This window comes from Haliotis rufescens, unplaced genomic scaffold (assembly GCF_023055435.1).
Source record: "Haliotis rufescens isolate VD_foot unplaced genomic scaffold, xgHalRufe1.0.p SCAF_5, whole genome shotgun sequence".
NCBI classification, from domain to species: domain Eukaryota; kingdom Metazoa; phylum Mollusca; class Gastropoda; order Lepetellida; family Haliotidae; genus Haliotis; species Haliotis rufescens.
In genome coordinates, this window is record NW_025964223.1 from 21,238,426 (window position 1) to 21,254,787 (window position 16,362).

The 16,362-nt window shown below is 42.8% G+C and overlaps 1 protein-coding gene across 1 annotated transcript; it reads left to right on the plus strand.

Moving 5' to 3' along the window:
* The first annotated feature begins 1,314 nt into the window (after positions 1–1,314).
* Positions 1,315–14,871, plus strand: LOC124112168 (translation elongation factor 2-like). The gene is made up of 13 exons (XM_046472161.2): positions 1,315–1,467; positions 3,735–3,949; positions 4,467–4,654; positions 5,480–5,688; positions 6,513–6,746; positions 7,035–7,287; positions 8,154–8,355; positions 9,004–9,142; positions 9,901–10,125; positions 10,934–11,077; positions 11,886–12,278; positions 12,847–12,979; positions 13,830–14,871. The coding sequence occupies exons 1-13, from the start codon at positions 1,465–1,467 to the stop codon at positions 14,021–14,023; spliced, it is 2,532 nt and encodes an 843-aa protein (XP_046328117.1). The 5' UTR covers positions 1,315–1,464; the 3' UTR covers positions 14,024–14,871.
* Positions 14,872–16,362: the final 1,491 nt, after the last annotated feature.

A 16,362-nucleotide genomic window follows, 5' to 3' on the forward strand; every position in this document is an offset into this window, starting at 1 on the left:
CGATACTGCGCAAACCTAAAGGCAAATGCACTACAACATTGTACACTAGTTTTAAACATAGTCTGCATTAATGAATTATTGTCACTGCAATTTGAAGTTTGGTAATCATATTGTTTGTCTATTATTAAACATTTTCAAGAAATAAATGGCTTGCTACAATAAAAAAAAATAGGTGTTATGTGTGTCAAGGTGAAACAGTGGCAATAATGAGAATATGACAAATATGTAAACATAGTCTTTTCACTGATATGTACCAACAATGACAGCTTGTGGTGTTGGATTGTCAGGAGAAAGTTCACCATCATCAAATTTAAATTCTCAAATATAAATATGTCCTCTCTAACCAGTGTGCACTATTCTTTCCAATTGTTGACTTCTCGAAATAGGTTGTATACGTTGTTTGATATATAAGGCAAGCCATATCTTTAAATGGTATTTAAAGGCTGCACTATCAGGAAGACATGATTGACCTATAGATTTAACATTTCTTAAAAATGCGACGATTCACATGTGCTTGTGTACCTTCACCAAAAGCGTTTTAATGGGTAGCAAAACAAGATCCCACGTGCATGGTAGTTGATTGTAACTATGCACCATCCACTCGTTAAGCAATAAATATAGAAGTTGAAATCCACCAAACAGTCCTGCTGCAACTAATTACTAGTATTAATTCATCTGGGTTAATTGACATATAATTAGTTACATTGAACTGCGTCCACTCAAGTTTTCTAAGTACCATGATGAAAATAATGATAATGATAATGATAATGATGATGATGATGATGATGTGGACGACGATGATGATAACATCAAACTTGGCCTTCGGTCTCGTCTGCGAGTTTGTTATTATTATAGATGCATTGTCCTGTGATTTATGTCATCGTGTCCGAAATGCGTGGATCGATGCTCATGACATCAATCACTGGATTGTCTGGTCCAGACTCGATTATTTACAGACCTTCGTAATGTAACTGGAATATTTCTCAGTGCGGCGTTAAACAACAAACAAACAAACTGTCAGTTATATTTCAACGCAGCTTGAAACTGTCCAGTGGCTTCTACAACAAACGACCTCCGTTGCTAATTAATAGCAGCTACGCTTGAATTGTTTGATAGGCATTACTTAAAAGCTGACGGATGACAAGGCAGACTGGTGATGCCGAGATACACTCGCCTCAGCACGGCTTGCCTATACTGCGTTTCAGAAAATGTTCCAGTTGCTTCCACAACAAACTACATACGTTGCTATTTATAGCCACTACGCTTGTCGGCAGACGGGTGATTGTGAAATACACTCGCCTGGAAAAGCAAATTTCGCAATCCGCTTGCCAGGCGGTATATAAGGCTTGAGCCTTCCCCGGGCCGTCATTAGAGATGTGATCTTTAACAGACAGGCGCACCGCGCTCGAGATTAATTCTTACAGATTTCCGCAGGCACTCCGGGACGAGAAAAAGACCATCAACATGGTAAGTTATATTTTTGTACAGCTATTTAGAATATTTTGTATTAATGTGCAGCTAATGATTTATGTTTTTTTTCTATTTATTGATTTTCTCTCGAAAAAAATTATATGTGTGTTTTCGCTTCGATATGAAGTATACTGTATATGGGTCCAGGAATCTTTCATAATGGACCTATCTCTGAGAAAAAACAACTAAATACTGTTACTTGCTTTACTTTTTTTCTCACCTTTTTGGAGGTGAAGTATTACATTTTAATGGAGAACTTATGTAGAGGTATCACATAGCTGGAATACTAATACCCCGTTCAGGGGCGGTCGGGTAGCCTAGTGGTTAAAGCGTTCGCTCGTCACGCCGAAGACCCGGGTTCGATTCCCGACATGGGCACAATGTGTGGAGCCCATTTCTGGTGTCCCCCGCCGTGATATTGCTGGAATATTGCTAAAAGCGGCGTAAAACAATACTCAATCACTCAGTCACTAAAACCCCGTTCACATGCGCCTCTATACATATGTGTGTATATGTGCATACGTGTGTAGAAATACATACGTGAGTATACTTGTCATGTGAACGCGTTTACACATGTGTGTATATTTACACCAGGAGCAAATCTGCATCATGTCTGGAGCAGGTGTAAATGTAAAAATGCACTGTGCGTATATGTTGCAATGTGAACGTTTATGTCAACGTAAGAGGATGATCTAATTAATATCTGTTCTTTCGCCAACACCAAACAAATTGTCAACAGTTGCCAACTTTTATGCATATATACAGAGTTGAGCGGACGGTGTTTTCATCTGGTTTCACGGAGTCAAAACTTTGTGTACAAATAAAATCAAACACATGTTGCTTCACGCGAAAATTGTTGGTGAAGTAACTCTCTTCTCATTCAACTTTGATTGGAAAACAACCTGTTTTGTGTTGAAAGTCGTGAACAGACTGACGAATATGTGTGCCTTACACAATTTACATACTTTATTTACACACCTAAGATGCTTTTCATGTGAACGCTTAGTAAATTTACATATACACACGTATGTATAGTTACACGTGTGTAAAATTACTTATGTTATAATGTTGTGCATGTGAAAGATGTATAATTCACGAGATTGATATCTTATCTCATTTTTATTACCATAATATTGACAAATCGCATTTGCCAAGACAATAGATATTTGAAATGTGTGTAACTTTAGCATTAGCAAAGAGAAACGAGTCATACTCGAAACCATTTTTTGTCAAATCTGTTAATGAACAACGATCCTGACCTTCCATGATGATCATTACTTACTTATACTGGAGATTTAACGTGCGCTTTCCGACTGCAAGCGTATGTCGCACACGGAATGATGATCAGTGTCCGTATGCATTAATATACGCGCCATGCTTCAGTGTGTTTGTTGTTTAACGCCGCACTCAACAATGTTCCAGCTATCTGACGGCGGTGCCATGCTTCACTAGGCAAAGGGAGAATATCGATAGCACACTTAACACATTGTTCTTTGACCTACATTCTTAAACCATTATAAAAGGATTTGTTAAAGGATATTTGTGACGCACTAGGCAATATTTTATGGGTCACCTCAAAACATTGTTGTTATGTTCCCCCGTATCCCCATCCCCACCTATTATAACGAGTAGTATGTAGTGCTGTTATGTTAATAATAGGGTGTGCCTATGTTATAGAATCAGGAATTTCAATTTATTCAGGGGATGCATATTGTCTCCGAGCTACCGATAAGCTGCGTATTTGCGTGAAATAATCCCCCCCCCCCAAAAAAAAAAAAAAAAAATCTTTTTTTTTAAATATTCAAAACCCAATTACTTTCAATTAACTGGCGTACAGAAACGCGTGCATTAAATGAAAAACTCAAATGTATAAAAACAGCCCGCGTAAATACCCAATGAAGCTTTTTCAGCATGCGTACAAAGGAGTTCATTTCCGAAACACAATTACGAGATAATTTACTCTCGGTGTCAGTTATATCCACCTAAAAAATTATTATTATTTTTTAAACCTGAAAATGTTCACTCCTTTTTTGGGAAAAAATAGATGAATAGATGAGTGAAAAAATATTGGTTACCCAATGAAAAATGTCATAACCCAATTAAAATAGAAAATCTTGAGTAAAAAATCAGTTGCTCAAAAAGTTATGTGGAGCTCTGTTGTCTTCATTCATTGAGGCTGGAAAATTTTCTCCATATGGTTCTAAGGTACAAAGTTGTTTGAATAGCGACATGATTCGAAAAAAAATCCTTTCTTGCTTTTTCAGGTGATCCTTACAACCGAGCAGAAGATGCAAGTGATGGAGCGGAGAGACAACATCCGCAACATCTCCGTCATCGCCCACGTCGACCACGGCAAGACGACCTTGACCGACTCCCTGCTAGCACGTGCAGGGGTGATCTCAGGAACACAGGCGGGGGAAAAACACGCGACAGATACACGGGCTGATGAACAGGAAAAGGGCATCACCATCAAGTCAACGTGAGTATATTATTCATAGATTGATGAGAGCATAGCATTAAAACCTCAGAATGCTTAGGGGGACGGGTGGCATAGTCGTCTAAGGCGCTGAGATTCGCTGTGCAGAGTTGCGTCCCTTGGGCACGCCAGACATCTATGATTCTGGGTTCGAATCCCGGTTCGCCCCGATTATGTTTCTAGGTTTGTCAGCACCATACCCGTGCTCGTTGGTTTCACCGAAGTTGTAAACGTCTGAGACCTGCATCACTTCGGGCTTTCCTCTCACATTAAGCTGACACGCCGCGATATAATTGGAATACTGTTAAATCCGGCGTTAAACCCAACTCACTCAGATTTTTTATGCATAGTTTATTGTGTCGGTGATTTAAAGGCATTAATCACAGATTGTTATAATAAATGAAAAGGAGACTGGTGAAGTCTATAGAAATAGATCGAGTTTGGGGAAGGGGAGTCTTTCTAAAAAGAAATATCACTATAATGGTGACATAATTGTAATTTTATGTATTTTATTTCTTAGCGCCATTTCCCTGTTTTATGATGTCGACGTGGACACGATGTCGCATGTGCCGGGTGTGAACGCTGATGCTGACAACTTGTTTGTAGTCAACCTCATCGACTCCCCTGGTCACGTGGACTTCTCATCTGAAGTGACGGCAGCGCTCCGCATCACCGACGGCGCAATGGTCGTGGTCGACTGCATCAGTGGTAAGTGGTCTCCCTTCAGATACTTTAGATTCCACATTTCTACTCCCCTTCCAAACACCTGACACGGAATTAATGTTCCATAGTGTATCAATCATGGTGCCAGTCTTCTCCGTCGCACCTCAGATGGTTCCGGAATAGTGTTGGTCCCCAGTTACCTATGCTTGTCGTAAGATAAAATGCATTGGGTCGCCCAGATTAGACGAACACGTGTCATCGTTCCACCACAGCGTTGAATTTGTGCTCATAATATGAACCACTGGTTTGTCCGGTCAAGACGAGATTATTACAGGCGACGTGATATGGTTGAACTATTGCAAAGCGTGTCTCTAAACAACATAAACGAACAATATTGACGCGAAAAGTACGTCCTAATATCTCAGTTTCCCTATGAAACTGACCGCCTCCGTGGTCTAGTGGTAGAGCGTCCGCCCGGAGAGCGGATGGTCCGGGGTTCGATCCCCAGCCGCGTCATACCAAAAGACGTTAAAAGATGGTACTTGTTGTTACCCTGTCTGGCGCTCGGCATTAAGGACCTAAAACAAGGACTGGTCGGCTCGGAGTCAGTATCCTGTGTCTGAGTGGGGTATTCATGTTAAACTGCGGCATGGTATCTCAGTGAGCTAGCACTATAAATCGGCATCAGTCCGGACTAGTACAAGCAGCCACACACACACACACACGTGCATGCACTTCGCTATATAAGTGCATTATCTTGGACGCGACGTTAAACCCAATTCACCTCACCCCTATGACACTTTAGTATATTATTGATACATAGCCAATGGTCGTGACTTGGTAAGATAGCCTGTGTCCCCTCGTCCTCAGGTGTGTGTGTCCAGACTGAGACTGTCCTGAGGCAGGCGTTGGTGGAGCGGATCAAGCCGGTGTTGATGATGAACAAGCTGGACCGCGCGTTCTTCGAGACGCAGCTGGCACCGGAAGAACTGTACCAGACGCTCAGGAAGATTGTTGAGGATGTCAACGTCATCCTTGCAACCTATGAAGACTCCATGTCCACCATGGGCGATATAATGGTGAGGGATCAGTTAGGAATGCATATATTGCAATATGTTACAGACACAAACAAATCGATGTCATCAATACTTCTATTAAGTCTACGATCGTACACTGCATTTCTTTGTGTCAAACAAAGATTCGTTTATCCGGACATTTAACGGGGTTTCACTGTAGCTGATATGAATGAGTATGGTTTTACGCCACCTTCAGCAATACCACGCTTCATACATACTTGTAACCTGATCTGAAGCACAACTCGAAACCAAACACTTTCTAGAGTAACTTCTTTGATAGGCATTTAGAAGTTGGAGTACTAAGTAAGGATACGAATTTATGGATGAACAACTTCTTTATTACAATTTAAGAGCGACGTTTCGGTGTAGGTTCTAACACCGTTATTACTTGCTTGATAACGGTGTTAGAACCTACACCGAAACGTCGCTCTTAAATTGTAATAAAGAAGTTGTTCATCCATAAATTCGTATCCTTACTTTCCACAGTAATATATTGCAGTTGGAACATCCATCGTTTTAATATTTTTTCCATCTCGACCTACATATGATAATTATTTAGGCTGTTTTTATGTCCCTCAAAATAAGAAATTTCTTGAAACAGGCGCGTTGGCATGACCCTTGACCTGTCTTTTATCTTGATATCACGCAAATGTGGATGTATTCAACCAGTTTGTGAATCTCCAGAAAGGACTCCAAATCGTCCTGGTGTCCTTTCTGACATGTTACTTGCGTTGATCAAAATCTGCATGTCTCCTTGGAGTGTTTAAGTAAGCCAAAGGAACTCTAATCCTGACTCAAGCGTTGACACCCTATTCCTTGTCCTGCAGTTGAGTCCTGCCAAGGGCAACGTCTCCATGGGCTCCGGTCTGCAGGGCTGGGGCTTCAACCTGCGGCAGTTCGCCCGGATGTACGCCAAGAAGTTCGGTGTTAAGGAGGAGAAGATGATGTCCCGCCTGTGGGGAGCAAACTTCTACGACCCCACGACGAAGAGGTGGCGCGCCGCAAAGGGAGAGAATGGAGAGAGGGGTTTTAACAAGTTCGTGGTGGAGCCCTTGTTCAAGGTTTGTAAACTATTCTACCACAGCTTTGAATCAAAATAAGAAAAGGGGTATATATCAGTTTATTTGATTTTATCTTAACCAGATAACCACGATTTCTGGTATCAAAGGAACTCGATATATCATTAAAGACGATGTTCGTTAATAGTCCTGCGGAATCTTAATGTAAGTGTTTTATGGTTTAATAGCGATGCAACGCTTATGCCGAACTACGGATAAGTCGGTGCATTTCGATTGACTCAAGAACATCGAGGTTTCACTGTATTAATACATCTGTCAATTTGTCACCAGGTTCTGTCCTTGGCAAAGGCTGGAGACAAGGAGCAGACGAGAAGTCTTCTGGAGAAGCTTGGCGTGAATGTCAAGGCCGAAGACATGGATCGGGAGGGCAAGGAGTTCATGCGTGGCATGATGAAGAAGTGGCTGCCGGCCGCTGACGCAATGCTGGACATGATCCTCACCCACCTGCCGTCCCCCGTGACCGCTCAGAGATACAGGACGGCAGTGCTCTATGAAGGGCCCCAGGATGATGTTGTGGCGCTGGGTAAGTTCTTTCTGGAGATTCATATTTTTGTTTGTTTGTTTGTTTGTGTCTTTGTTTGTTTGTTTCTTGTTTAACGCTGCACTCAGCAATATTCCAGCTATGTGACAGCGGTCCGTAAATAATCGAGTCTGACCAGACAATCCAGTGATTAACAACATGAGCATCGATCCACGCAATTGGGATCGATGACATGCATCAACCAAGTCAGAGAGCCTGACCACCCGATCCCGTTAGTCGCCTCTTACGACAAGCATAGTCGCCTTTACGTCAAGCATGGGTTGCTGAAGACCTATTCTACCCCGGATCTTCACGGGCCTCTAGCGATTCATAACCATCTCTATTCATGGTATTTGGAATTGTTCGCTGGCTGACGTTGCAGAGTGCAATGCGAGTGTAGGACACCAACATATATGTTTTATGTTTGAAATAGAATCTTTGTCTCCTACAAGCGTACATTGATGCTCATGATGTCAATCACTGGATTGTCTTTGTCTTCTACAAACAGATCGATGCTCATGATGTCATTCACTGGATTGTCTGATTATTTACAGACCACCGTCATATAGCTAAAATATTCCTGATTGCGACGTTAACCAGACAACAAAACATGTGGAGGGAACGCACTATCCATTTGAACATTTAAAACATTGGTTTTAATCTGGCCCTATATCGACGACTTAAATACCTATTATAAGGGCTGATTGTATGGTCGAGACCATCGTTATAACATTCATTGAGTATAGTTGGACTGATTTTTTTATTGTTTGCTTTTCCCATTTCTGGTGTCCCCCGCCGTGATATTGCTGGGATATTGCTAAAAGCGGCGTAAAACCAGACTCACTCACTATTGTTTGCTTTTAATTCAGGAATGAAAAACTGCGACCCCGAGGCACCCCTGATGCTGTATGTCTCCAAGATGGTCCCGTCAACGGACAAGGGCCGCTTCTACGCCATCGGCAGGGTGTTCTCCGGCCGGGCCTTCACAGGACAAAAGGTCCGCATAATGGGCCCCAACTATAGCCCTAACGTTGAGAAGAAGACAGATTTCTACGACAAGAACATTGCCAGGTAGGAATAATACGAATACAAGTAAAGCATAACAATTGTGACAAACCAATTTTCTAGGATTATATAGATTTTTAATCATATGCTTGTTTGAAGTGAAAGGTCCCACGAGCTTAACGCATCTCAAACAAAGAAGCTGCAATAAGGAAACGCGAAGGTTATCACAATCATAAACAGTAGGTTAGGTGAAATTGGCTTTAACGTCGCGTCCAAGATTATTGCACTTATATAGCGACGTGCATGTACGTGTGTGGCTGCTTGTACTAGTCCGGACTAGTCCGATTTATAGTGCTAGCTCACTGAGATACCATGCCGCAGTTTAACATGAATACCCCACTCAGACACCGTATACTGACTTCGAGCCGACCAGTCCTTGTTTTAGCCCCTAAATGCCGAGCGGCAGACAGGGTAACAACAAGTACCATATTTTAATGTTTTTGGGTATGACGCGGCCGGGGATCGAACCCCGGACTTTCCGCTCTCCGGGCGGACGCTCTACCACTAGACCACGGAGGCGGTCCAGTAACTACAATAATTGAATATGTTTTGGGAATCTTGAAATGGTGCTTTATGAAAGTTTTCCTGATACTTTTGGCTTGTTATTTTAAAACTTCAATGTATGTATATATCTATCTGTCAATATGTTTGCAGCACGGCCATAATGATGGGTGGGACTGTCCTCCGCGTGGACAGTGTTCAGTGCGGCAATCTGGTGGGATTGGTCGGCATTGACAAGTACCTACTGAAGACAGGCACCGTAACTACCTACATGCAGGCCCACCAACTCAAGGTAAAACTGCTGTCTTCTCTCAGTCAACCCACTGTTCCACTTAGGGCGTCGGGTAGCCTAGTGATTAAAGCGTTCGCTCGTCACGCCGAAGACCCGGGTTCGATTCCCGACATGGGTACAATGTGTAAGGCCCAGTTCTGGTGTCCCCCGCCGTGATATTGCTGGAATAGTGCTAAAAGCGGCGTAGAACCGTACCTATTCACTCACTGTTCCACATACCCTTGACGATTCAACTGGCATCTGTTGAATAGCAACAAAAATATCTTACAAATTCGGCATTAAACTGTATCTTCCATAAATTCGTGCTTGTCAAAACTCCTTTATCCACACAAGATCTTTCGCCGTTCAACGGCTCTTCGGGTGTAATGAAAACTTTAACTTACATTGTAGTCCCAGGCGATGCATAACAGTGGTATTTGTGTGTGTGTATTATATATATAATTAGAACATGAAGGACGTTTACCACTTTGGTGCCTACAGATCGACCATTGTCGGGTGGAATCTGGGATTCTGAGACAAACGTTTAAGGGAAGCTTGAGCAATTCTGCTCAGTGAGAAGCGATCACTAGCTAGGCCACGCCACACCACCCCGTCCCCCACCCCACCCCACCCCACCCCACCCGACACGCCTGTGGCCATGCACACTACTATTCTATATGACCCTTGAAATGACCATATACCTGTAGTCACAGCGTTTGTGTATTTCATACGATAGTCTTTAGTTTCGAAAACGTGCTGAGTGTGACTATTTGTTTCAGGTTCTGAAGTTTTCCGTGAGCCCGGTGGTGCGCGTGGCGGTGGACGTGGTGAACCCGGCCGACCTGCCCCGCCTGGTGGAGGGGCTGAAGCGGCTGTCCAAGGCCGACCCTATGGTGCAGTGCATCTCGGAGGAGGGGCAACACATCGTGGCAGGGGCCGGGGAGCTCCACCTGGAGATCTGCCTCCAGGACCTGGAGAAGGACCACGCGTGTGTCCCTATCACGGTGAGTTGTATTATCATGTACTGAACCAAAAATGTTAGGGATCATGAATAATTTTGGGGATATTTCTTTTTGTAGTGAAGACTACAATTTCATAAAATTGTTCCCTAACATATTCATCTCTAACGTTTGTTCGTTCAGTATACCAAAGACGTACATATCTATATACGTCTTTGAGTATACGGACCGTGAAGATCCGGGGTTGAATAGGTTTTCAGCAACCCAAGCTTGCCGTAAAAGGTGACTATGCTTGTCGTAAGAGGCGACTAACGGGATCGGGTGGTCAGGCTCGCTGACTTGGTTGATGCATGTCATCCTATCCCAATTGCGTGGATCGATGCTCATCATTTCAATCACTGGATTGTCTGGTCCAGACTCGATTATTTACAGATCGCCGTCATATTGCTGAATGCGGCGTTAAACAACAAATAAACAAATAAACAAACAAACAAACTTTGAGTAGAGGTATACCAGGCGTCCTATCAACAACACCCATGGCCCCCATCATGGCGAGTCGGTCGTCCCACAATTTATGTCCGGACTCCAGAGTGAAGAAAGTCCGGATTAGTCAGATTTTTTTTGGTCTTAAATCAATGAAGCAAGTTTGGGATTAAATATGAGGTCTGTTATCTAATCCGGATTAGTCAAAGTCCGGTTTTGACTGATTCATCATAAAAAAGAAGCCTTGAAAAAAACCGTTTCATTAGTCTCTCTTTAATAATGTCCCCCTTATACGACCGCTGGTCACGCCCAAACAAGAGATTTCACACATTGTGCCCTTATTCCTGATACCTTGATTATTCCGTTGCAGAAATCCGACCCTGTTGTAAGCTACCGCGAGACGGTGACCGCCGAGTCCGACAGAGTGTGCCTGGCCAAATCCTCCAACAAGCTGTGCCGGCTGTACATGACTGCAGGGCCGATGCCGGGAGGACTTGCTGAAGAGATTGACGAGGTAGGGGAAATATTGGATTGACATTGACTGCTTTAATTTCTCTCGAAATTCTTTAATTTCTTAATTACATTTATAACCAATTACAGACATCCATTATTCTGGTTTACCCCCTATCATCAACCCGTATACGACACCCGCTGCGCACTGGTCAGGGGTGAGTTAGTTTGGCAAAGATCCCAGTTAGAAATGGTCTGCAGCAATCCATGCTTGTCTCGTCCAAACTTGATTCTTTATATACTGCCGTCGTATAGCTTGAATATTGCTGAGTGCGGCGTTAAACAACACAAAATCTATAGTTTGGGTAAGAGCGCTTTCAACAATATATATTAGTTTTGATCTGCTGTATGTGGGAAGAGAGCCCGAAGTGAAACAGGTCCTTTGTGTAATTACCAACTTGCTGAACCCCAAGATTCTACTTGTGAGTGAGTGAGAGAGTTTGGTTTTACGCCGCTTTTAGCAATATTCCAGCAATATCACGTCGGGGGACACCAGAAATGGGCTTCACACGTTGTACCCATATCGGGAATCTAACCCGGGTCTTCGGCGCGAGGAGCGAAAGGTTTAACCACTGGGCTACCCGACCGCCTCAGATTCTACTTGTGACACCAGTAGCACATTCTCCAGGGTTCGATTCCCATCATGGGTACAATGTGTGATGCACGGCCACGACATTGCTCCTCTATTCCTAAAGGAGGCTGAAACCCCACCCCAGTCCAATGAAAGCAACAAAGGTAATCTACATTTGTCGAATGAGCATTATTTCATCTACCCGTGGAGCGTGTCAATATGTTCTATCATATTGTTCCAGAACACAGTGACAGCAGTCCAGGACAGCAAGGAACGTGCGCGTTATCTTGCCGACCATTTCGACTTTGATTTGAACCAGGGAAGGAAAATCTGGAGTTTCGGCCCCGCCGGAAGTGGTCCCAACATGCTGGTGGACAAGTCTCGAGCAGTGCAGTACTTGCAAGACATCCGGGATAGCGTGGTAGCTGGCTTCCAGTGGGGGTCCTCAGAGGGTGTTCTCTGTGAAGAGACGGTACGTGGCGTCCAGTACAACATCGTGGACGCCAACATCCATCGTGACCCAAGTCACAGACGTGGAGGTCAGATCATCCCTGCCACCAGACGATGCATGATGGCCGCCATGTTGACAGCCAAACCGAGGCTGTTGGAGCCCGTGTTTCTCGTCAGTATCGAGGTGAGTTTTAGTTCCTCAGTCATACCAAAGGAAACCAGTCGAGAGCTATCACACTATGGAATATGTACACACTACAAATACAAAGAACAAACAAAGACACAATCCCCATAAAGTTTGCATCGTAATGTTAATAATTAACTCGAGACATATGGTCAATGGAACAAAACAGCAAATCACGAAGATTTAACCATAGTCTGCTGCTTTTCTTTGGTAGCCCTGAATACTCACGGGCATAATAACACCAGTTTGGAAAACACATATATTTGTTTCGAAGTCAATAAAACAAAATTCACACTGGAATGTAATATACAGTAAACTACGGTTATAACGAACACGCATATAACGAATTGACCGATATAACGAACATATTTTTCAGTCCCGACCATTTGTTGTATAAATGCTGTATATATGCTTATAACGAACTACGGTTATTACGAACTAAAATAAGTGGTCCCTTCGTGTTCGTTATAACCGTCGTTTACATTACATGAAAGAGAAGTGCGTGGTGGTGTAATTGAAAACTGGAAATTGATTTCGTTAATTATTGATTTTAATATTGTTTTTGCAGTGTAACGAGACAGTAGCTGGGTCTGTTTTCAATGTGCTAGCCAAGAGACGAGGTCTGATTATTGAAGAGACCCATCATCCGGGCAATCCTATGTGCACCATCAAAGCACACTTGCCGGTCAACGAGTCTTTTGGTGAGTTGTTGAAGACCGAATACATATTTCACAAATCTTAAAAACTGTGCATGGTTCGTGTTCAGTACGGAGGTCCTTGTGATCAAACTTCACACATCACACTGAAAACCAGGCTTCGTTTTCACACACTGTTATACGTAAAGTGTGTTTTGGGGTCGGATGCTTACATGTCTGTAAGAGAGAGATTATTCGTTCGGTCACTGCTTCAATGCATATAGTTCTTGTCTCTTTACATGGAGACCGCCTTCGTGGTCTAATGGTAGAGCGTCCGCCCGGAGAGCGGAAGGTCCGGGTTCGATCCCCAGCCGCGTCATACCAAAAGACGTTAAAAGATGGTACTTGTTGTTATCCTGTCTGGCGCTCGGCATTAAGGGGCTAAAACAGGGACTGGTCGGCTCGGAGTCAGTATACTGTGTCTGAGTGGGGTATTTATGTTAAACTGCGGCATGGTATCTCAGTGTGCTAGCACTATAAATCGGCATCAGTCCGGACTAGTACAAGCAGCCACACACACTCACATACACGTGCATGCACGTCGCTATATAAGTGCAATAATCTTGGACGCGACGTTAAACCCCATTTCACCTCACCTCACCTCTTTAGGTGGAACCTGATATTTCATCTTTTCACACACAGACACTCACACTCACACTCACACTCACACACACACACACACACACACACACACACCACCTGTCTCTGAAGGCAGCGTTATGATTCACAGTCCAATCCAGTGTCAGTTAAGAAAAACTGATTCTCAATACCATGTTTTAATTATCAATATCAGATCAGATAGAATATTAAATATATTATGCCCAATAACCTAATTTTCTCCATTCCATTCTCTCAGGTTTCACCAGTGCGTTGAGGGCCCAGACAGGTGGTCAAGCATTCCCACAATGCCTGTTTGACCACTGGCAACTACTACCGGGTGACCCCACTGATCCAATGTCACGGGCTGGACAGGAAGTGGTGGACATTCGCTCGAGGAAACAGATGACCACCTCGATACCACCTCTTGAGAACTATTTCGACAAACTTTAAACACCTAAATAATTTGGTCACATTTAAAGCAGTTGGGGAACAGTTTGAGAGATTTTCACCTTCGTTTTCATGATTTATTTCCAAAAGGTTTTAGGGACCGGGCGTTTAATATTTTTTGGGAATCCGGAGAGGGTAAAAATAAACACCATAGTCTCTTTGGGAGGGTCATAAAAAATATACATATTAAGGGTGGGTCATGAAAAAAATGTACAAGGGCAAGGGGAAGGTCATCCATAAATATCACAAGCATTAGGGGAGGGTCATTATTTTCAGTACATTAGTGCACCAAAAGCCTCTTGCTCAACATCCCCCCCGAATAATAAATGATCGGTCCCTTATCGTTGTATTCGTGACCAACTCGTGTCATTTGCAGGTTACGGAAAGGGGCTAGTGGTGACCAATGTTATCGTTGTACATGCACGTACGCGTGTATCATGAATAATTTGTGATCGATAAGTTTTCTTCTTTGACTTCTTTAAGATACATGTTTAAGCAGAATAGAAGAAGGAAAACTGGACGATCTATTGAGAAACATGCGGTTTAACGAGAATGTTTACATCGCTATATAAATTAAAACATGACATTTCAGTTTAATTCTCTTCCGATTTTTGCATTTTTCGTTGGAACTGATTCCTGTTATGAGTTGTGTTCTAGCATGAGTGTTCATGCACCAACTTCCTTGTATGAAGAGAAACTTTATGATGTTGTGTCTTATGTTATTTGTAACTGTTCCTCACTGTGAATGAGACCTGATTGTTCTACCAGAAAGTATACAGTCCACGTTGGGAATTTATTGGAATAGATACATTGACAAGTAAATCAAGAAAATAAAACCGATATTAACATTACTGATATCTATTGTTTGTTTAATTGTTACATTTAACATTTGATTGTTTACAATATACGACTCACTCTGCCGCCTGTTCAGTATTAATACACGGATGTCTCCCTGTCATGAGTGACATCTACAATAGCGTTCATGAAGACGTCGTCTTCTCGGGACAAGGGAGGTAACTGACTAGTTTCCACTTTTGAAGTCAGTTACCTCCCTTGCCTCGGGAAGATGGAAAACCTGTAAATCAGGGACGGCGACTCAATCATGTCATAGATTGCGAGACGGCCTCCGTGGTCTTGTGGTAGAGCGGATGGTCCGGGGTTCGATCCCCGCGGCCGCGTCATACCAAAAGACGTTAAAAGATGGTACTTGTTGTTACCCTGCATGGCTCTCGGCATTAAGGGGCTAAAACAAGGACTGGTCGGCTCGTAGTCAGAAAACTGCGTCTGTGTGGGATATTCATATTAAAGCTGTGGCACGGTATCTCAGTGGGCTAGTACTATATAATCGGCATTAGTCCGGACCTGTATAAGCAGACACCCACACGTGCATGTATTTCACCTCACCTAAGTCACCCATTGTGAACACCAGGTCCTCATTAGTTAATAGACATCCGGTACTGAAACCTATTCTGCTCGTCACGGGAGGATTAGTGACTTCATAATACCCAAATCTCATTAAAATCAGATCTTAGTTTTCGCTACCGCTAAACAAAGATCTGAAGATATCCTTTTACGGGTCATTTCAGAACGACCTTTCGCGAACTTTGACCGATCAATGAAATGACTGACAAGAAATCGACATTAGCCAATCAAAAGGCAGCTTTCTCGAGCTTTACTACACTAGTTTCAAACTTGCGACTAAGCTTCGAAACATATTTTGACGTATTCTTGATTAATTCTAAAGATCATTCTGGAATGGCTTATAGTTGGTCCAGATTATATGGATATAATCATAAAACCCGTAACTGTCGTTCAGAATACCCTCTGTTAAATATTTCGAGGTTGCATAATTAGAAAACACATTCAGACTGTCACTTTCATGATCTTGTAAGCGACGCTCTGATTGGTTGGATGAAAGGTCGTTCTGACGTGACCCGTAATGGGATGTCCTCAGATCTTTGTTTAGCGGAAGCGAGAACTAAGATCTGATTTTAATGAGATTTCATAATACCGGTCTATTGTATTACAATGATTAATGAGTCGGTGAGTGAGTTGGGTTTAACGCCGATTTGAACAGGATTCCAGTTATATCAGATCAATGTGGGAGGAAAGCCTGAAGTGATGCAGGTCTCAGACGTTACCACTTTGGTAAAACAAACGAGCACGAGGTTAGTGCTGAAAAAAATTAATAACAGAGAGCTACAGATAAGAAGCGTATTTGCGTGAAATACCCCCCAAAAATATTCAAAACCCAATTACTTTCAATGAACTTGCGTACAGAAACGCATGCATTAAATGAAAAAGTCAAATGTATAAAAGCAGCATGCGTAAATACCCAATGA

What these genes read in the sequence shown, in the direction of transcription:
- LOC124112168 (XM_046472161.2), top strand. An exon ending in CCACCATGGGCGATATAATG is followed by an intron (nt 5,689 to 6,512) that starts GTGAGGGATCAG and finishes CTTGTCCTGCAG; the next exon opens with TTGAGTCCTGCCAAGGGCAA. An exon ending in GGATGATGTTGTGGCGCTGG is followed by an intron (nt 7,288 to 8,153) that starts GTAAGTTCTTTC and finishes CTTTTAATTCAG; the next exon opens with GAATGAAAAACTGCGACCCC.